Below are 22,494 nucleotides of genomic sequence, written 5' to 3' on the forward strand. Positions count from 1 at the left end.
TTATTTGTCACTGCCTTGAGGTCACTTTCCTGGTGTTCCACCGAGTGTCCCTCTCATGGGCGAGCACTGTTCCACCCAGTGTTCCTATTCTCATGGGTGAGCACTGTTCCACCGAGTGTCCCTCTCATGGGTGAGCACTGTTCCACCGAGTGTCCCTCTCATGGGCGAGCACTGTTCCACCGAGTGTCCCTCTCATGGGTGAGCACTGTTCCACCGAGTGTCCCTCTCATGGGCGAGCACTGTTCCACCCAGTGTCCCTCTCATGGGTGAGCACTGTTCCACCGAGTGTCCCTCTCATGGGCGAGCACTGTTCCACCCAGTGTCCCTCTCATGGGTGAGCACTGTTCCACCGAGTGTCCCTCTCATGGGTGAGCACTGTTCCACCCAGTGTCCCTCTCATGTGTGAGCACTGTTCCACCCAGTGTTCCTATTCTCATGGACGAGCACTGTTCCACCCAGTGTCCCTCTCATGGGTGAGCACTGTGCGACCCAGTGTCCCTCTCATGGGTGAGCACTGTTCCACCCAGTGTCCCTCTCATGGGCGAGCACTGTTCCACCCAGTGTTCCTATTCTCATGTGCGAGCACTGTTCCACCCAGTGTCCCTCTCATGTGCGAGCACTGTTCCACCCAGTGTCCCTCTCATGGGCGAGCACTGTTCCACCGAGTGTCCCTCTCATGGGTGAGCACTGTTCCACCCAGTGTCCCTCTCATGTGTGAGCACTGTTCCACCCAGTGTTCCTATTCTCATGGACGAGCACTGTTCCACCCAGTGTCCCTCTCATGGGTGAGCACTGTGCGACCCAGTGTCCCTCTCATGGGTGAGCACTGTTCCACCCAGTGTCCCTCTCATGGGCGAGCACTGTTCCACCCAGTGTTCCTATTCTCATGTGCGAGCACTGTTCCACCCAGTGTCCCTCTCATGTGCGAGCACTGTTCCACCCAGTGTCCCTCTCATGGGCGAGCACTGTTCCACCGAGTGTCCCTCTCATGGGTGAGCACTGTTCCACCCAGTGTCCCTCTCATGTGTGAGCACTGTTCCACCCAGTGTTCCTATTCTCATGGGTGAGCACTGTTCCACCCAGTGTCCCTCTCATGGGTGAGCACTGTTCCACCCGGTGTCCCTCTCATGGGTGAGCACTGTTCCACGCAGTGTTCCTATTCTCATGGGCGAGCACTGTTCCACCCAGTGTCCCTCTCATGGGTGAGCACTGTTCCACCCAGTGTCCCTCTCATGGGCGAGCACTGTTCCACCCAGTGTTCCTATTCTCATGGGCGAGCACTGTTCCACCCAGTGTCCCTCTCATGGGCGAGCACTGTTCCACCCAGTGTTCCTATTCTCATGGGCGAGCACTGTTCCACCCAGTTCCTATTCTCATGTGCGAGCACTGTTCCACCCAGTGTCCCTCTCATGGGCGAGCACTGTTCCACCCAGTGTTCCTATTCTCATGTGCGAGCACTGTTCCACCCAGTGTCCCTCTCATGGGTGAGCACTGTTCCACCCAGTGTCCCTCTCATGGGTGAGCACTGTTCCACCCAGTGTCCCTCTCATGGGCGAGCACTGTTCCACCCAGTGTTCCTATTCTCATGTGCGAGCACTGTTCCACCCAGTGTCCCTCTCATGTGCGAGCACTGTTCCACCCAGTGTCCCTCTCATGGGCGAGCACTGTTCCACCGAGTGTCCCTCTCATGGGTGAGCACTGTTCCACCCAGTGTCCCTCTCATGTGTGAGCACTGTTCCACCCAGTGTTCCTATTCTCATGGGTGAGCACTGTTCCACCCAGTGTCCCTCTCATGGGTGAGCACTGTTCCACCCGGTGTCCCTCTCATGGGTGAGCACTGTTCCACGCAGTGTTCCTATTCTCATGGGCGAGCACTGTTCCACCCAGTGTCCCTCTCATGGGCCTGGAGCACTGTTCCACGCAGTGTTCCTATTCTCATGGACGAGCACTGTTCCACCCAGTGTTCCTATTCTCATGGGCAAGCACTGTTCCACCCAGTGTCCCTCTCATGGGCGAGCACTGTTCCACCCAGTGTTCCTATTCTCATGGGCGAGCACTGTTCCACCCAGTGTTCCTATTCTCATGTGCGAGCACTGTTCCACCCAGTGTCCCTCTCATGTGCGAGCACTGTTCCACCCAGTGTCCCTATTCTCATGGGTGAGCACTGTTCCACCCAGTGTTCCTCCCCTCTCTCATTCGGGAGCCACCCATGGCAAGGGTTGGCAGGCGTGCGGTGCGCAGATATCGGCGCCAACCTTGTAAGAGGTAAGAGGTCACAGGTATTTGCTCCAGCCCTGAACCTTCCACCACAGAAGAGGGCAGCTCTCAGAAATCCTCTCCAGTGTCAGACATGTCCTTTCAGGATGGTCAAGCAAATGGGCCCTACCTAGAGCTCGACAAATTCGCAGCATTGAGAATTGTCTACGAGACCCACCAGCTGTCTTGAGCTACGCCAGCATAAATTAATTCCTCTAACTTGGCCTTCAACATGGAAGCCGGCTGGGTCATTCACCTCTCCCCTTCGTAAACAATGGGCAGAACAGTATTTGAGATTAGGTGGACCATGCCTGCAACTGTTTTAGACTCACTTTTCTATCTTTGCTGAAATGTCATCTCTAAAGAGCCTGACAAGTCCTTCTCTCCCATGCCAAAGGTGTCTGCCCACGTAGGTTGGACAGGAACGTTAACAAGCGACTAAGGGCTCTGGCTGTCATTTGCCACTAAGACTGGAGCCTACAAGGCAGGTTCAAAGGCTTTGAAGCCGCATCATCAACACTTTTCCATAACAGCCACGGTATCCCACGCTGGGATAGGTACACGCATCGGAGTAGATGACAGTGGCCATTATTTGGCCGGAGAATAGTTTTGCAACGTTCCTCCAAAATGTCTTCTGCCTCGAAGGCAATCCTCATTACCTTGGTCTGCGATGGCTCTTTAATAAGGAACTGCCAGGATCCACCCAGGTGAGTGAACACAGATATGGTGTAAAGACATCGAGCTTCCCTTTCCATCCCTATGAACCAAACATTCCAACATGGTTACAGAACTGCATTAACTGTTGTTCACAAAATCCCACCAATTTCCTTATTCATTTTAAGTTTATGGCTAGTCTCCTTTATATTAATGGACCATGTTCGATACGAGTCATCATATAACACGTTTAATCCTACTATACCTTCTGCTCCAAATCTCCACCCTTCTGCCAGCAACTAAAACTCTTTTTCCGCATGCCTGCATCCCTCGCAGGAAGTGCAGCATCACTTCTATCAAATTCCTGGTATTCCACTGGCAGCCGTTGTCATCATTCCCAGTCCGTTTATAGCCTCAGTCCGGGGTTTTGTTAAAAGTCATTTTTAGAAAGATATTACACTCAAGAAGTGTTTTTAACAGTCGCAACCTGCGCAGCTGTCCCGCGCAGTGTTAAGTAGCAGACCACAGAGTGCGACGCAGAGCAAACTCAGTTCAATGCATTTCCTCTCCTCTGCCGTGCTCGTCGAGGCAGACCAGAGGATGCACGCCGATAACATCAACGCCAGGACTGGGGTGACTGTCGGCGTTCTCAGCGTCTTCCTGGTATTTGGCTTCATGTTCACCGTCTCTGGGTTCAGGGGGGAAAGCCTCGGGGGTGTCCCACTCATGGCTCTGGGTCCCAGCATTTTCCTGCCGTCTCTTGGCATAATTACGTTCACCGTCTGGACTCGGGGCTGCAGTAACTGTCCCGTTTCCGTCTTCAAAAAGTCGGATCGGGGTACGATCAGGTACGCAGAGCATCGATCTTCTGTCGCCTCTGAAGCGGAGGAGAGACAGTATTCACAAGGGAAGTCAAGTTCGCATGACGGACCTTACGTGGCCACAGGAATTGGAGCGGGATCTCCTGCTGCATCGCAGACCCCTCCTCGTCCTCCAACTGCTCGCAGGAACTCGGGTGAGCACACAAACGGTGTTACGCTTCACCCTCGTCCGCTTAAATCAAACGCTCAGATCGACGTCTCGTAGAATACCGAATTGAATTGACAAACTGAATTCGCATTCCAGCGGAAGTGTTGCGTCTGCATTTTTACGACCATCGCTACACCGTTTCCTCTCGGTCTCCCCACAGCTCCATGTACGGTGGACATCGACTGGAGCTCCGTGGAGCAGCAGGGCAGCCAGGGCGCCACTGCGCTGGCCGTGATCTACCGGCCCGTGGCGCGCTGCGGCCTCGCATCGCGCCGCCTCGCGCGCGTCCTGCCCTGCGACTGTTTGCGCTCACTGCGCTGCGCTCGTGTCAGGCGGCGTCTCCTTGGGCGCGCAGCCCAGCTTCACCTGCGCCGTGGTCATCGAGCGCTCCACGCTGGTGTCGTTCCCCTCGAGGAGGAGCTCTTCTCCTGGAGGCTGCGAAGCACCGGCAAGTCGCTGCCATCCTGGAGGAACGGCGAGCGTCACAACGGAAGTGTGGAATCGACTGCCCAGCTGCTTTTACTTTGATTCGTAATAGATGTTTGGGTGAGGCCACGGTAATGATCTGGCCAAATATGTTTCGTAAAACTCTCCACCATCAAACATAGCTATTTTTTAATTGTCACAAGTACAAGCATTTAACAATACGTCGAATGACTCGTTTCAGCTTACTGACCAGTGAGTTGAACAATTCTCACAACCAAATGTAGCTCAATTAGAGCCACCCGAGTTGGTGAACACCATTTAATTCCGACTTTCCAGATTTACCTAAATATGTTTGATGCAGTTTAAAATGATGTTACGTATCTGATTGTTGCTAAATTTAGGTGTGAGAGTTATTCAACTTTTCCAGTTTGGCACCGGTTCTGGCTGTCTTTCTTCCCACTTGGCTGTGATTTAACCCATGCAAATGCTAAGCCTTAAAAATTAAACAGAAATTAGAAATGCAATTTTCACGAAATGACAATCTATAGAAGTAAACAGTATTATTATTATGATTATACATGAACAATGATTTTCTATGAGATTTGTCAACACAAAATGAATGAACATCAGCTGCTGCCTAGGGAGAGGCACGGCCTGTCCTGGAACTCTAGAATGTCGGGAATGTGAGCACGTGTATGATCAGCGTGCCACCCAGTGATCTTCTCTCGCGTGTCTTGGGTTGCTGGGCCCTTCTCGTGATTCACGATCGCTTTAGTGGCTGGAATCTCACAGTGGCACAGATGCACTTCCCCAGCTACATCCTCTGTGTGTATTGAACAAAAAAAACATTCATTTAATTGCATATGAGCTTTAATTAATTATTATATCTCTTCACATGTCCACTCACATTGAGGACTCTCCACCAGGCTGTTTCATCTCGTCTGTCACACCGTGTTCAAGCACCAAACTTAGACTCACCACGAGTCACTCACTCACTCACTCGTCCACTCACTCTACAACACCCACCCACTCAACCACTGCACTGCAGGTCACCTCACTTATCGCTCTGCTTCTTCCCTTGCACTACTGCATTGCATTCCCTCCTACCACGATTATTTATTTCCCTAAGCTCTCATAACAATAACCTTGCTGAATTCAAGAAACGAGTAAACGTTTATCTATTCCAACTTTGAGAGTGCAGTTTGTTGCTAGCTGTTTGATGTTTTGGGCCTTTTTGCCTGTGCTGAACGACTGTGCCTACATATAGTATTCACTTAACTATGCTGCCTCTATCAATTAACACTTCGGGATACCCAGATTTAAAGTCTCGGTGATTTCCTTCTCAAGTGGGCATTGTAGTGGTGCTCATCCTGTTTATAGCTCTGGGCCACTTGTGAAAAATCCACATTCCTATGATGGGGGCGAGTTTACCCATAGTACAACCACTGCAGACTTCCCCACAAAAAGTGACACTGATTTTATCAACACCGCAGAGATGCTCAGCTGAGTGAACCCCCAGTCAGGGTTTGAACTCGTTTTAAACCGTGCAAGAGCTCATGTAATATATGAAAAAATGAAAACAATTGTGCAAATACTGATAAAACCAGAAAACTAGCAGCAGATACAGGAATAGTGAACTATGGAGATTAGCAATAGAAACATAAGCTGCAGTGCCTAAATAGCAGCTTCGAGCGGCAGATATTAAAAAAAAAACTACATAAAAAAGTCATTTCTTTAGAACTGCTTTTTGTGTTTTGTTTGTTGTCCTTCCCCTGTACACACGGTTTAAGCCACAATTTTAAAACACTTATGAATGTAATAGAGCATAGGTAGTGAGATATTGAACTTTGCATGTGTAAAATTTCCACAGCGCTATATTCTACGTGGAGTCCAAAACTATTACAACGACATTCACTAGGAACTCGAGTTATCACTTCAAATTGCAATTTCAGAGTGAACTTTGTTCATATTTGTTGACATAATTCCATGAGATTGCAGCATTGTACGTGGAAGACTCATTGTTGAGAGAGGGACAGAGGGGGGAGGAAGAGAGATGAGGTAGAGAAGGGGAGAGGCGGGAGCTTCTGTGCAATGGGTTGAGGATGAATCCCGAACGGGCACCTCAAGAAGTGCGGATCGAGAGTGAGCGAGCTCCAACAACAGCACGGCTCTGCTACCGGTTGAATCACTCTCATAAAGGGCACTCGCATCTCCAGCTTTTTAATGGGGCAATAGTCTGATTCAGACTGGATCTCGTCTGTAACACGGTTGTTTTTGGTCTAATTTCTATTTCCTTCATTGTTCTTAGATGATGATATCAGTGTCTTTGTGAGTGTGACCCAGGTTGTACTGAGACTCATCCTGCTTCTTCGAGTTCTCTCCTGGTAACAACGTTCACGTGAACTGGACACCTGAACCCATCTGGTTTGTGCAAACATGGAGAGTTTCGACGAGGTGTGCGGGATGTACGACACAAATAACACAAAAACACGGGACAGATTAGAGCATAACTCTGAGAGTTTAATGCAGTGCAACTCTTCATTTATGCCATCCACTTGTTCACAAACTCTGTTTCCCCAGAGACGGGATCTGTCGTGCTTTATGCGATCCACAGATGCTTGGGTCAATTGCACGAACATTGTGAGAACCTCGCTAGTCGTGGCATTCAGAGAACCTCGTACTGCGAGGAACCTCCTGGTTACACCAGCCCACGGGATTATTGTGTCCATCCGTCTTGCAGGGAGGGGCTGGGAGGGGAGGGTGAGGTGGGGCTGAGTGGGGAGGGGAGGGTGCGGAGGGGCTGGGTGGGGAGGGGCTGGGTGGGGAGGGGCTGGGTGGGGAGGGTGGGGCTGGGTGGGGAGGGGCTGGTCACCCCGTGGTGCCCTTATAAAACTCAACGTTTAACCTACTCACGCCGGCTTGTGCCCGCCCTCACAGTCGGCCATGTTTGCGGAATACACCACGCCGCCGTTGACCCTGGCCATTGACCGAGCAACCCAACGTTCCTACCAGCTCCCTCCGCAGGAATGTATTTATTCGTGACTGACCTCAGCTCTGAATGAAAACTGCAACAGCACCATCCCCGCATAAAACACAAGATAAATAGGCAACATCCATCAGCTTTCCCTTCCTTTAAAATCTTACTCACCCAAGAGCTGCTTGAACAACTCTTGGGGTAGTAATGAAACAACGGCTTCACCTCCACACTGCTCCATTTCCTTGTAAAGAGACTCCACGAGCAGCCCCAAGTGGAAGAAGTTTTGTTCATTACCAGGTCTTTCACGTGCATTGCGCAATGAGACTGGCTCGGTCATCTTAGCCTGTGATTGGTATCGAACTGGCCACGGGCTTGGTGCAGGTAGGCACCTTCTCAACAAACGGGGAACTTTAGAATCGCCCAAATGCGACTGGCGTCACTGTGACCTCTTGTCCGTCGCGGGCGATCTCCGAGGGGACGAGCGGAATTCACGCTCCGTGCTCTGAAGCCAGCGGCACAATTCAGAGCCGACACATCAAATTTCTAGTTGCTACTCAATTCATGTCCACATTGGAGACAGCAGTGGTGCGAGACATACTGACGTTGAGATGCCTACGGGTAGCGCATTCAGTGGCACAGCGTGTAGGACTTGCTCAGAAGCTTCTTCACCATGAATGCCCCGGCACCCAACCCCAGCACTGCTCCCATGGCGGTCCCTCCGACTGTGGCGAGGGCTTCGTGGCAGCTCTCCCTTTGTACACCTGGAGCGACAGCAACGTCTCTCGTCAGACGCGGAAACAAGATTACATCGGCACGACTAATCCACCGATGTAGGAATGCCTCAAGCCGCCGCCATCTCCTCGCGATCGTCTTCCTCGTGCAGCAGCAAACGGCAAACACGACGACTTCGAATCGGCCGCGCTAGACCCACGCACGCGCGTAACCCCCAGGCACGCGCGTAACCCCCAGGCGGGACAATGATCGCCGCAGTGGCGCCATGCCCGGCGAGTTCGTACCTCTAGCGACGGTAATGGAGAAGCGTGTGGAGGAAGGTGCTGCCCCGGGAGCCGTCGCCACGCAGTGGTAGACCCCCGCATCCTTGTCCCGCGCCGTCACCACGTTCAGCGCGCGGCGCTCGCCCGCCGTCCTCGCGCCGTGGCCCCCCTCCGCGTGGCCCCCCTCTGTGCCGTGACTCCCCTCCACGTGGCCCCCCTCTGCGCCATGGCCCCCCTCCGTGCCATGGCCCCCCTCCGCGCCATGGCCCCCCTCTGCGTGGCCCCCCTCCACGTGGCCCCCCTCCGCGTGGCTCCCCTCCGTGTGGCTCCCCTCTGTGCCGTGACTCCCCTCCACGTGGCCCCCCTCCGTGCCATGGCCCCCCTCCGCGTGGCCCCCCTCCGCGTGGCCCCCCTCCGCGTGGCCCCCCTCTGCGTGGCCCCCCTCTGTGCCGTGACTCTCCTCCGTGTGGCCCCCCTCTGCGTGGCCCCCCTCTGTGCCGTGACTCTCCTCCGTGTGGCCCCCCTCCGTGTGGCCCCCCTCTGTGCCGCGACTCCCCTCCGCGGGCCCCCACCCGGACGACGCGCCGGGCTCCGTGGCTGCCCCCGGGGAGAGGCTCTTCGCCGGGGCTCCGGTGGCCACCTCGGGGAAGGCGCCGCTCTCCGTCGTGGGATTTTCCGCCGAGGAGGCGAACATTGCTTCTGCCGTCACGAGGGGGATTGCACTCGAGTCGTCTGCTGGTGTTGCGTGCACTGCGCGGACCTCGGTCTGCTTCTCCACGGATGTTTCTGTTGTTGTTGCCGTTGTTGCAACAGGCGGGAGGACGGCTTCCGTGGGTTCAGCTGCACGAAATCGCACAACGCAAAACGATCGTTTTAACTGAAAACAGAATTTGTATTATTCACGATCGATTGGATGACGAAAACAAATCGAATCGGAGCCTGGCTCGACTTGTCGTCGCACGAGAACGAGGGTGTGCGAGATTCACCGGCGACACGGATGCGGAGGCTGGCCTGCACCCGGACCTCTTGCTTGTTAATGGCGATGACGCAGGTGTAGACCGCCCCGGGCCCCGCACCGGGGGCGTCCACCTCCAGCCAGCCGACTGCCGCCTGGCGGCCACTCTCCCCGTCGACGGTCACGTTGGCGTCGGTCCTTCCCACGGCTCTCGCCGAGTCGCCGCCGCTGTCGCTCCTGTACCAAACGAAGTCGACGCTGACGCTCCACGGGATCACCACGGGCACCGTGCAGGTCAGCCGCACTGACCGTCCCAGTGCTGCCACCGGGGGACGCTGCTCAATCAGCAACTCCTCCGGAACGTCTGCAGACGATCGCACGCGCGCGGAGAGGCGACGTCGCTCACGAGGCACGAAGGGGAAGCGGAACACAGGACGAAGACTCCTCTACCCGTCAACAAACCCAATCCCGTTGTCGGGCAATTCCACCAAGACATGAAGCAGTCAATCAATAAAGCTTCCTTCACAAGCACATTGTCAAAGAGTGCTTCATATGTAAACATAATATTACGTAATTACAATGTGAAAGACACAATATAAAAAAGTATACAAAATTCTAAATATAGAGATAAAATACATATTTAGCCTAATTTAAAAAACACCTTTCTTATCAGACGGTGTTCATGGTGGACTGCACTTAGAACGCGTCAGTCGCTGCAAAAGGTTAAACGAATCGTCCAGATGTGAAGACGGTGCAGCACAACAAAGAATGGGGCACAATGTGAGTCTCTGGGGCTCTGTGCAAGTCTCTGTGTAAACACATGTCCACTGCGCGCATTCTCCGAGTGGTTCACACTCACTATGCTATGAATCCAGAAGCCGGATTTACAACTCTGACATCAATGTACATTCTACAATTGTAACTTAATCCGTGCACATGGGAGAGACAAACGAAAAAAGAATTGCCGTGGCAAAGCAACTCGGCTCGCCGCGTGGAAACGGGGTCCGCGCGCGTTTGGTACCGTAGACGACGATCTGGGCCCGGCCCGACCGCTTCTTCGTGCCGCACGTCACCTCGCACTCGTAGTCGCCTGCGTCCGCCTGCCCCTGAGCGGCGACACGGAGGCTGCGGCCGGCCACGGGCGCGAAGGGACGGTCCCCGGGCCGGCGCCACACGGGCAGCGCCGCGGCGGCGCACCACGGGGAGACGCAGTGCAGCTCGAGGGCTTCCCCGACGCGCACCAGCGGCGCGCGGGGCTCGATGAGCGTGCGCAGAGCGCGGCCTGCGGGCGCAGAGGCGGCTGCGTGAGAGGCGCACGCGGCACCGTCGCCCGCGACAGACGAATAAGACCCACGCGCGGTTTGGGGCCGAGCCACCTTGTGCCACACAGGGACGGCTGCCACTGGGAATGCCCTTCGGATGTTTGAGATGAGATATCGATGGAAGGATCGTTGAGTTGCTGACGCATTTCAGCAAAATCGTATATACGATTTTCTTGTATTGGACATTATCATTAATATTGCTGTACATTGCAAAACGCTGTTCATTTCAAGACGCTGGGCATTGCAGACGCTGCGCCCGTTGGTGAGGATTACCGCGGCACTTGAGACATTCTGTCGTACAGGAGGATCCAGAGACCGACGGCTGTGGTGCGTGGGCAGCGCCGCCCATTGTACCGTCACCAAGCCGTCAGCCCACACGGTCGCCCGTATTCTTGTGCAGGGAAATCTAGTTCAGGTCCATATGGCATACAGCCGTTTCAATACAGGGCAAAAAAAACACATTTGTCTATGTATGTTTCTCCCTTGTGATGGGACTTTGTATGATGAACGTTGAGATCTATAAGGGCACTGGGTGACCAATAAGATCTAAATTGGTCTGTAATAGGGTAGGCACTGATAAGGGGTTGACGGGTTTGCTATTTACTTATTTACCAGTTAAAGCCCACTGAGCTATTACCTCTTTTTCTGAGATGACCTGGCCTCACATTGACAGCTCATCGAAGCGGCTCATATCATGTGGGAATGAAGTCACAGCCAAATAATCTAAATGCATGTTTCTATATGTGCAGCCTGTTGTTGTGGCCTGCAGTGTGGTAGTTAGACACGAGAGTATGGCTGGAAGAATCAATGAGCGAAATTCACAGGAAAATTAACCACGGCATTAGCGATAGAAACGAGACAAGGAGCGACTGACCGCAGGTGAGTGATGAGTGGACCCGGAGGTGAAGTCTCACCTTGAGCGACGAACAGAAGCAGCCACAGGCAGAGCTGGCCGCTTCGCGATTGCATTCCGTCCCGTTTGGCCATCGCGTCTCTCCGAAGCCACGAAGCGAATGTTTTACTTTGTCCGGTATTTATACACCGGGGGGGGGGGGGGGGGGCTATGAATGCCCCCCAGGCTGGCACTGCCTACAAAGAGAGCCGACGCGACGTGGAAGGGAAGTGCGGTCTCCGAGGGACTTTCTGAAAAGACAATGGTGACATTACGAGAAATGACTTCAACTTTACAGAAATAGGTTATTGGCAATTCCAGGTATAGGGAATGTTCCTCAGACGGTTATTATAAACAAATGTCATTTGCAGTTCTCAGCAGAAACCTATGAAGGCGATCACGTTAACACTGGCACAGTGATGCGTCGACACGTCAAGATGTTGGTGATAAATGCTTACCAATGCCACTCGCCAGTGACCAACAGGCCACTCGCTGCCGTGTCCATGGATACCTCAAGGTTATCCACCACCATTCGCCATATGGCCTGGCCACACGTCAAGAACCAAAGCCACTCCGCTGTTTGGCCAGCAGCCTTCGCGAGAGGCATTTGGCAGCATGGAAGAGACCAAGTGTTTCACCCTCATGTCGCGCCTCCTGTAGCTGCTCTGGGTTGGGAACCACCATGTCCTCACATCGGGGTCTCCACTCTTCCAGTTATCTTTGTTTTAAGGCAACTTGTGAAGAAGAGTGCTCTGCTGCCGTTGTCTGCTGGCCAAGCGACCCTCGAGAGTTGGACAGCTCGATTGGCTTCACTCTGGCAGTAAACTCCTCGCTTTGTAAAGCGTCGCCAGCACACAAAGCATCATCTCCCAGCCGCAGTTGGAATCCTGCTGCTGTCATATCTGGGGTGGAGCACCAATTCCTTTATCACTGCACCGCGTGTAATTACAAATAAAGCAGTGAGTGATGATCCAGCACTCACCGATTCACTCCAAGGGCTCATTCATTGGCAGTCAGGTGCCTCCTGATCACTCGTCCATTGCTACTATGGTTCCTGTTCCCATGGACTTGACTCTGGTTCATCCACCCTTGGAGAGAACTTGGTCTACCAGTCTGTTTGGTCTCATTCAGTGTTCAACCACCACAACATCTTCAGGTCACAACTCACCCACCATTCACCAACACCGCAGGTCCCTTGTCTGCTTCTTCCCTGCACTGCTCATTTTGTAATTCCCTCCCATCGTCTCTTTTCCCCAATCTCTTACAGAAACCGAGTGCCAATTGTTGTTGGCCGCTTGACATTTTGGACTTTCGGGCCTATTCTCAGCAACGGTGTTAAAACAAATCAAACTTCCAAGGTGATTTTGGTCACAGGCAGAGAAACGCGGCCGGTAAAATTACGCAATTCTACCAGGATTAGTGATGGTGGGTCCACACTTGCACACGGCAGGCATCAAAACATGTGAAGAAAGCCTTTCTACTTTCCCAGGAGAGAGGGCAGGATGTCTCAAGGATACTGTTGTTGAGGAGACTGATCTGACGCCAGGCAGGGTGCGTGAGGTCGTAGCGACAGGAATAACATCCGATGATAAAACCAAACCGTTTCCAAAGAGACACGGCACTGGGAAAACTGAGGATTTTCCAGCAACTGTGGGGCTTAAAAACAACACCGATATATGGGCACGGCACACATCTCGTACCCATGATGGAAACGTAGAGCATATTTCTTCATTTCAATTGTTTAAAGAAAATATCAGATTTTAAAAAATTTTACAGTAATACAACAATGCCAATCATTGTACACAAAACCTCACGAGCCTAACAAGATTTTTCAGAAGCCTGCCGATTTGACATTTGGCCAATTCCATGAATGAGCATTTGGGTTGTGAAAGGAAACCTACGTGCCTGGAGAAGATCCTCGCCTGCAGCCGGGGTGACCATTGCGTGCTGCCATCTCTGGGGCCACGTCATCACAGCCATATGCCTACAGCACCTGGCATGCCCCTGGTAGTCACCCATACAAGCAGAATTAACAAAGCACCGGATTCATCTGAAGGGGGGAGGCAGACGAGGAGACGCCATTGACAAAGTTGTTCACACCGACGTTTTAAGTTGCTTTCCTAAATTTGGAAAAACAAAGGCATCAATATAAGAGAAAATATTAATCTCAGATTTGCTTATTACCAAGTCATAACCAGTGGGAATAAACTATGGGAAGTAGGACCGAACAGAAAAGGCTGCAATGCCGAGCTAAGGATAAATGTGCAAAGTAAAAGTCACGTACAAATTCCCTCACCTGGAGTAAGACGACTGGAAAACACAGCAGGGTGTTCTACCTCGGACAGCTATTAAAGGATTGAAATTATCAAATGGTAATTGAGAGCAGGGTGGAGTATTTGGATAGCTGAAGTTGTGCTTGAAAACACAGCAATGCACCTCGCAAGAACGACGTTTAATCAGCGTGTACTACCACCTGGTATGACATGGTTAAAATCTGTGGAACAAAGAAAATAGAAAAACGAAGTGGTGTGCAAAACAATGGAATATTCCTGTCTGAAGTGGGGACTCAACTGAAAACACGGGAGCAACGCAAAGCGGCCACATTTTTTAGAGTTATTTATTGTACAACGTAGAACATAACACAACAGGGACTACAGGCCCTCATGGCGGCTCACTCCCCAAGTAGCCTCGTTCGAGTGCATCGCAGTACAACAAATGGATCTTATCCACAATTTTACTCCTCTTATCTGTGGAATAAAAAGACGGATAACTGCAGTTAACAGAATTTACTGCGTAACTCCACTTATCCACAAATATATTCTGCGTAATAGGAATTGCGCTTCAGTGGCAACTGCATTGGATGGCCATATTTTTCTGCGTCTCCTTGTATGTCTTTAGGTGTTGTCTTGTGCAGTTCGATCTAAGCAATGCTGCCCATTTAACTCCTTTAATCACAGCGCATAAAACAATTGCAGATAACCCACAAATTAGTTACATTTGCCACACGACTCCTCGTCTGCGAAACAATTGACAAGAGGATACCATTCCACAAAGACTCATGGGAAGGGTCGTGGATAGGAATAGGGTCGTCGAGGAGATGTTGCGAACCCTGCAGCTGCCGCTGGTAAAGAGTTCAGTACATCAGAGGCACAACACAACGAAACATTCATAACACATGCAGTAGTAGGCAGTGATTCGAGAACTCGTAGAATCACTGCAATAGGCCTCGTGACCCAACAGCCAACACATCCCATCACACGAAGTGCTTGCATTAAACCCCAATGGTGCTGAAAAAAACTCCTAGAAGGCCATGTGGTCGATGATGTAATGAAGGTAAAGATATGGGTGGGAGGCGAATTGTTTAACAGAACAGCAACTTCACCAAGAAACACAATTACCCGGTGTGTGTGGTTACACAATTAACAGTATGGTTGACTGTATGGCTGTCCGATTGACCTTGTGCAACTTTACGATTTGCTGCGTGGCTGTCTGTATTTGAGATTGGCGAGGCGCTGTTGACTGTGTGCGTGTATGGTTGACCGATTGTACGTGCGGCTGCAAGTGCGGTTGGCTACACCAGTCAAATAAGGACCTTGTGCAGCCCTGTGACCTCAGAGTTGCACTGCTGCACCCTCACGGCTTTAGGCAGCCTCACTGCTGCTCAACGTTTGTCAGAGTGAAGGTGGCTTCATGCCACCCGTGCCCACGCGGTCACCCACACGTGGATCAGCATGGGAGCTGATGCTGCTTCTGGCATCCACAGACGTGGTACTGTGGAGTTCAAAAACAAAGACAGCGCTCGATAAGAGGCACCTGCTGTATCTTCAATACAATGTAAAGAAGGTAAAATAACAATTTTCAGATCTCTCTTGCTTAAGTTACATACAATAACAGCATTAATACTTTACATTTCAAATAACATAAAAATGTGTCTGTGACAACTTACTTTTGCAGTTTATTTGTGTCAGACAGATGTTCAAACTTTGGTGCCAGTGAGATCCTACAAAAAAATTAGTCATTTAAACAATTGTTACAGAAAAGACAAATGCACAAATACATATTCATGTCTGTCTCTACTTCTCCATACCACTCCACATCTCTACATATCTATCCACGTTGACCAACCATCACAAGTTAATGTCTATTTGAACGGAGAACAAAATAATTTGCGTCATTGTGGAGAAAATAAGTTACAAAATAAATAAGCAGATGTCCCTTTCACATACCTGTCCCTACCCATAAAACACATTTTTATACATCCCATTAGCCACATGGCCTTTCTTCTCGGAGTGTGTGATTTCAGCAGCGGTGGTTCAAGTCTGAAATTTCAGCAGTAGTGGTTCAAGTCTGTGATCTCAACAGCAGTGGTTCAAGTTTGAAATGATGCATTCTCAGAATGTGGCTGATGGGATGTGTAAAAAAAAAAATGGTTACATTTTTTTTTGTCGAGGGACAGATACGTGGAGGATGCGCATCGTCTGCTAATGTATTTTGAACAATGATTGCTAAATGTGGAAAGGTAAACCACAGTGGGGGACTAAGACTGTAGTTTCGTAAAAACCAGTTTGGAGGTCTTTGACAGGAACCAATAACTTGGTCCACATTTGATATTCATGCCATTCTTAGAGCGGAAGGCTATCAAGAAGGCGCCATGTCTCATAAACAGGTAATTTTCAAATCTGGCCACCACACTGACATTCAATAGCCTACTATTTTTGAATCAAGTCACGTGCATCTTTAAACGTCCGCTGTGAAGCAGATGGCATGTATTATCCGGTCATACACTTGGAGTAATAACCAGGGCAGCGTGCCAGATTCGAACCGCGAACCTCTGAACAAGTGGCGAACATGCTACTGCCAAGCCATGGGAAGGCCACTCACAGCTTCTTCCTTTGACCCGTGCTCGGGTGGCCGCCAACAGCACAGTCCTCCATCCACTCGGAGAGGACGTCTGGCAGCGTAGACGGGATGCGGATATTCACCATGCTGCAACGGCAATGCAACTTCAACTACGGTGCACTTGGCATTGACAAAAATCACCAGATCGGCTCTAAAAGACTGTGCCACTAGCGAGCGCCTATTAGGGCTGGCACTGCACCAGGCCCTAGCGGATTTGGATCCCATTGCTGATACGAAGGCCGAGTTGGCCTAGGGTCGGCCCAGGCCCGGTTAGGATATTCATCACCAATGTTTGCTGTGAACGGAAATTGAAATGGGGTCACCACGTTTATAGCGCAGTGTGCTAGCCACGCGCTAAACCACTGCACTACGTGGCATTGCAACCACACACACTGGGGATCTGGGAACAGGAAATTAATGTTAATAATTTATTAAACATGTGTTCATTGGCACTACTAAATGTTCACCTCCCTGCATAATATAACATCAATATTTAGGCAAACCTTATTTGACAGATGTGCTGTTTATAACCATCTGTATTCGATCTGTACAGGGATTGATTGTTACCCCCCTTGCATGTGTGGGTGCTCTACAGGTATAAACACTCGTTCATGAACTTAATATCTAAACAATCCAGGGAAAATAAATCTAAGATTCATACTGCAACGTTTTGACTGGTGGTGTTGGTAAAACATGCCAATATAGGACCAGAGCTCAAGGCAATGGTTGATGCCCCTTCTGGCTGCCTTCCCACTTGTCTGCAGTCTCCCATATATTGATCATTTAGTAAGCTACTTCAAGAAAAATGTGCAACTACACATTCTACCATGTTTCACGATGCAATATGCACAGTCGACGCTGTATAAAAATAAACACGATTATTAGTAAAACCATATGCAGTTATAACCTAGAGGTAAAAAAAGTGCGTGCTTTATTTATGTTGAACTTCTTTCTTATAATGGATGGTTCCGCTTTGAGCGGTTTGTTGAATAACAAATTGTGTGCGCTCGATGTGGGAGGAAAAAAAACACCCACGTGTATACTGGAGGCTCTCACAGATGGATGAAGAAGCTACTTTCTGTACTGCAACCCCCTAGCCATGTCACCAGGCCTCAAGGCACAAGGTGAATGCCACTCTGCCCAGCCAAGCATATCATTTGTCCAAAACAGAATAAACTCGGCTCCCTCTCTCACCTGCAATCACTGTCCATGGCATCCCCCAATTGCTTCTTAAACAGCGTCTTCATGGCTGGTGACATGCTGGTACAGAAATAAACATCGACGCAGTAACATTTATGATACATATTGGAGAAAATTCCTACATGTTAAACTTTAGTCTATAATGTGAATGCGATTAATTTGCTTTCATGCGAGATGCCCAGGGTGGGATACATTATAATTAGTTTGGAGGTGAACGTCAAGTTTAAATCTTAGTGGTCGTTCCTCTTATCTCATGACACTTATTTAAAAAGCCAGGTCAGGTGACACAGTTATTCCGACTTGCTCAGTTGAGACCTGAAGATGCTTGACGCAGTTGAAAGCGCAGTGTCGCATCTAATTGCTACATTTATGAGACTTCTTCTACAGCTCATCAGTGGAGCTGGAACAATAACAGTCGGTGCGCGTTGGTAAGCACTTGTCCGTGAAACAAATTAATTTGTTTGACTATGTTGGGTGGTGGAGGGTCTTACCAAACGTATTTGGCCTGATAATTGTGGACTAACCCATAAACGAATGTATCATGAAATATAAATGTTTAAAAATGCAAGTTGTTTAAACAGAAAAGGAGGAGACATTTGTGCTGATTAATGACACCGAGAGCACCGCAATTATCGAGTAATTGTTGAGGGCACGGCAAGGCTCACTTTGCAGGGATGTTGCTAAAATTTACTTCACCACTCTCTCTTTGCTTGTAACCAACTCCCCACGTAAACTCCCGAGAGTTTCTTGTCCACGATTCAATTTCTGCTGGGCACACACAGATTACATCAACAACACTCGGCACTGTAGCATTTGCAAGTACAACAAAGCAGATCCCACATCGGATCGCTCAGCACCCGGTGACTTGCTAAGAATAGATTTCATTCAGATGAAAGACGGTTAACAGACTGATCTTACCACTTAGGCCCAAACCATAAAGTATACAAGTTCTACAATTTACGTGCACTATAACTGGGGACACATAAGTGAAAGGAAAATTATCTTGTAAAAAAATGTAAAAGATGAATAAATAACGAAAACCAAACTGGTTAAAACTGAAAGACAGAATGGAGTGGCTTGTATTGTATTACATTTGGATAAAACACGTGTTTATACACATGGCAGTGTGGCTGATGGGATGTGTAAACAACATTGACTTATTATGTATATTCTCCGATTATTTATCTATACCAGACTAAGATTAAACTGCCGGAGTATTGTGCTAACAGCAAGCATGCAATTAGTTTGCATTTCAACTACAGTTGTAAACATAATTATATTTACATTTCTGGCTGGTATAGTTCAAATTTCAAAACACAATTCGAAGATATACATTGCATGCTGCAGTAGTCCCTCCAATTGGTGTATAATATACGTGCATCATGTAGTACTGGATTGTGTCATGTTTTGTATCCAACCTAGTATAGACCTGAATAAAAACTGAATCATGCGTACGGTGGCAATGCATTCAGGAGCTAAGTGCCAATGTTGAGGTCTGCGAGCCACGAGAGGGCTTCAGCATAGTTCGTGCAGCTTTGGTATTCCTCCGTTTAAGGACCACAAGACGAATCAATTACTACACGGTCAAAGTTTGTGTTGCATGGCCACAATTGCACTACTGTACCTTTTCTCAAAGACAAATGAATCAAAATAAAGACAAATGTAGAGAGATGCAGGTGGCAGTGTTTTTGTAAAACTGAACTCGGGGTACTTGGGTTGTCTTCATTTTCTCGGAAAATTTAAATGAAAGGCATTTTCTAGGAAAATGGAAGACAGCCCAGTTCGCCCCATCACCCACCTACATCCCAGTCCTCTGTGCACTCCATTTGCGCCGAGTGGCACGGTGGCGTAGGCAGCACCTTCGGCACACCGCCGTTGGATAGTTTCATGGCTGTTGAAAAAGTGTGGATGCAGGTCAATTCATATGGGAACGAACAATTCACGTGTCCCATGTTTCATCACCAACTCATGTACCGTTTACAAGATGTGTGAAAGGTGTAACATTGACATTAAAATGCTTTTCAAAGATACGTTAATTTTACCACAATGGATGTCATTGCTCGAGCTACCCCCTGCTGCCCGTGCTGGTGGCCCCGAGGCCAGGGTCAGGCCCGTCCAAGCTCTTCCGCCCCAACCGGCTACTCCAACCGCTGTACCACTGGAGGTACCTACCTCACTGGGCGTTAACTTTGAGCGGTCACGTAATATTGTGCTCGTCTATCAGCGAGCTAACATTACGAACAAACTAAAAACAAGGAAAAGATTTGCGAATAACAAAAACTAGCAAGAGCTCGTTCAGTAATAGCAGGTGAATCGGAATTTCCCCCGAGCACACGGCGAGTGAGCTCCGCTCACGCCAAACACTGCACACGATAAGCTCTGCTAGGGCGCAGACTCCACTCACCGTGGCTCAGCTCGCGTTCCACGTAGCTGCGTTGTGGGCAGCGGGAAATGTGGCGCTGCAGCTCGCACCGCGGCATGATGTGGCACGCATTGAAGGGACACGTGGCCATCTCCCTCGCCAGCATTGGGTAGTTCTGAGGCATCAACAAAGATTCCCCATGAAGCATACACAGGCTGTTAGGGACAATTGCTGTTAAGCGAGCACCTATGTAGGCTGCCACGGTATATCTACGGAGGGTGTGGTGTGGTCATGACCATGCCTGGCCACCTTTGTCTTCTCAGTGCCGATGTTTACACACCGCACCAGGTACTCATTTAAGGCCGAGCTTAGGGAGGCCCAAAACTGGTTAAAATATTTGTCCCTGATGTTGGCCATGGCCATCAATCAAACTCAGGTCACTAGGTTCATAGCGCAGTGCGACAACTACTACATTGCCACTTTCCACTAATGAGGCATTATATGCACACACATTATGCATGGCCACATAGCCACACACACACATTGTAAATGTAGTTACACACAAATAATGCTCAGGTAATGGCATACATGACCAAATAGCCACACACCAAGAGTTTAGTAGAATCCCACTCCCAAAGCTGCCGTTTGAGGGTAATATGAATGCAAAATTAAAGCAAAGTTCTCAGAAAAGGGTGCAATCAAAGTAGTTGTTCTGAAGGTTATTATTTCACATTGGTCACCTTTCTAACTCTTCCAATGACAGCTCTCAGATAAAAAAATCTATCTCCTACCTTCGATATTGCCCCTGAAATCTCTCGCCTCAATTCCCTTGTACCACTCCTGGCTCCATCACTCTCATAAATCTTTAGTCAGGTTGAATACCTCCCTCTCATCTCTCATGTTTTTTTAAACTAGTATCATACATCAAGAGAAACCAAGGCATTTGTGTAAAACTGTTAGACTCCCGGAGAATGCATTGTCAATGTGTCCTCACCTTACGGCACTTGACGATGTGGTACGGAAAACGGCAAACATGCACTTTGTGGTTTTTGTTGAATGGGCATGACAGCACCTCATCCTTGTCCAAGGCCATCGTGACAGGTGCTGCGTACGCAGCCTGTCATGGATCAACAGCACCGGCACATGTTCGCATTAAAATCGTCATACCCGAGTCCCTAATATGTGTGCCTTAACTTACACTGCAGATATGACTCAAATTGCCCTGAAAGGTCACAATAAGTACGAAGACTCTTTTTCTGGAGGGTTATGCAATGTGATGATTGGCCAATACCAGTTACACTGTGTTTGTTGAGCATTGGGAGTAAACTCGAAAACCTGGGGTCACCCATGCAGAAAAGGGATAACAAACTCCCCACAGGAAGGCATTCGAGCCGGGAATCAAATCCAGGCCCTTTTTGCCGAGGTAAAAGTGTCACCACTGTGCCACCCTGGCAACCCACTGTATGCTGGGGTAATTTAAACTTGGTAGGACCACTCAAAGCCTTTGTCAATCCCGTCACCTGTGCTCATCACAGCAGCTCAACTTGCTCACAAAGTGAATTTTGTGGTTTCTTTCGTCAGTTTGTTTTTGTATTTTGACCAATTAACAGTTTACTTTGTCAAGCTTATGCTGCTACTGACGTCCACTGGCAACACAATGAAGCCACAAACATACTCTTCTCCCTACAAATGCAGAAGCGCAGGTCCTGGTGAAAGGACCAGGTATTCGATTAAAATTACCAGATACACAATATGCCTCTTTACAATTGCTGTGCCCTTACATACATTTTTTTTTACATCTGATTAGCCACACAAACTTCTGGGAGTGCATCATTTCAGCAGCATTGGTTTCAATACTCAGCGTTTCATCAGCGGTCAGGCTTGCTCTTTTTATGTATTAACATTTACTTAAAATGTTTGCCTTGACTAAAAATAATTCCACGCGCATAACGGTATACTTTTAATTAACCATATTACAAAAATAGAATTGTAAATATTTTCTTGCGTATGGAAATATGTCCAGGAGCTAAAAGCTAACATGGAGGTCTGCTCGCCACGACGAGACGGCTTCCGGAGAGTGTGCGCACGGAGCCTTTAAATTCCCCGAGAAGAGAAGCGCTGACCAGTGGTTTACGATCCGGTCCCCATGCATCTCTGTGCCTTTATGCGTCTCTATGGTTTTACTATAAATGGTCCATGGGTTGGTTGCACGGTCTCCATTGTACTACCGTAGCTCGTCTTTTATTTGTGCGCATCATCCTGTCAATGTTCTGATGGCTACACCAGTGTCTCGGAGGAATATCCATGCCAGGTTGCTGCAATGTTGTGTCTCCAATGATGCCAGTGTTGTTCCACTGTTGAACACTGCAGGTTAATACTTCTAGAGCACGCTGATGTTTGTATGGTTAATTTTGCAAAAGGGGTAAATAGCTGTATCATTATCCTAACTTTTGATAGGGTAGCGGGGTAATAAAAGCGAGTGATGGCAAAGTGTGAGCAGTTTGGAATAAGTCCTATAGTCTTAGTG

At 49.3% G+C, this 22,494-nt stretch overlaps 2 protein-coding genes across 2 annotated transcripts; both read right to left on the reverse strand.

Annotated features, from left to right (window-relative positions):
• Positions 1-6,870: 6,870 nt before the first annotated feature.
• LOC133351876 (uncharacterized) lies at positions 6,871-15,182 on the reverse strand. The gene is made up of 6 exons (XM_061567453.1): positions 11,965-15,182; positions 11,529-11,757; positions 10,314-10,574; positions 9,324-9,656; positions 8,359-9,177; positions 6,871-8,103 (listed from the first exon to the last, which is right to left on the reverse strand). The coding sequence occupies exons 2-6, from the start codon at positions 11,599-11,601 to the stop codon at positions 7,970-7,972; spliced, it is 1,620 nt and encodes a 539-aa protein (XP_061423437.1). The 5' UTR covers positions 11,602-11,757; positions 11,965-15,182; the 3' UTR covers positions 6,871-7,969.
• A 1,201-nt stretch (positions 15,183-16,383) lies between these two features.
• On the reverse strand, positions 16,384-21,060 carry LOC133351877 (gametocyte-specific factor 1-like). Its single transcript, XM_061567454.1, has 5 exons — positions 20,962-21,060; positions 20,010-20,142; positions 19,400-19,496; positions 17,600-17,665; positions 16,384-16,492 (listed from the first exon to the last, which is right to left on the reverse strand). The coding sequence occupies exons 1-5, from the start codon at positions 21,058-21,060 to the stop codon at positions 16,384-16,386; spliced, it is 504 nt and encodes a 167-aa protein (XP_061423438.1).
• Between the last annotated feature and the right edge of the window lie 1,434 nt (positions 21,061-22,494).

The sequence above is a fragment of the Lethenteron reissneri genome, chromosome 39 (genome assembly GCF_015708825.2).
Source record: "Lethenteron reissneri isolate LAM-NWPU_2019-01 chromosome 39, ASM1570882v1, whole genome shotgun sequence".
Taxonomy (NCBI): domain Eukaryota; kingdom Metazoa; phylum Chordata; class Hyperoartia; order Petromyzontiformes; family Petromyzontidae; genus Lethenteron; species Lethenteron reissneri.

Bases quoted from the DNA above. Each gene is read 5' to 3' on its own strand.
- LOC133351876 (XM_061567453.1), bottom strand. From the start codon at position 11,601: ATGGCCAAACGGGACGGAATGCAATCGCGAAGCGGCCAGCTCTGCCTG. The intron at 10,575-11,528 runs GTGAGACTTCAC...CTGCGCCCGCAG, and splicing joins GCTTCTGTTCGTCGCTCAAG to GCCGCGCTCTGCGCACGCTC. The intron at 9,178-9,323 runs GTGAATCTCGCA...GATTTCGTGCAG, and splicing joins CCTCCGCATCCGTGTCGCCG to CTGAACCCACGGAAGCCGTC.
- LOC133351877 (XM_061567454.1), bottom strand. From the start codon at position 21,060: ATGGCCTTGGACAAGGATGAGGTGCTGTCATGCCCATTCAACAAAAAC. The intron at 19,497-20,009 runs GTGAGTGGAGTC...CTTTTTCAACAG, and splicing joins GGAACGCGAGCTGAGCCACG to CCATGAAACTATCCAACGGC. The intron at 17,666-19,399 runs GTGATGGGGCGA...TTTCTGTACCAG, and splicing joins GAGGACTGGGATGTAGGTGG to CATGTCACCAGCCATGAAGA.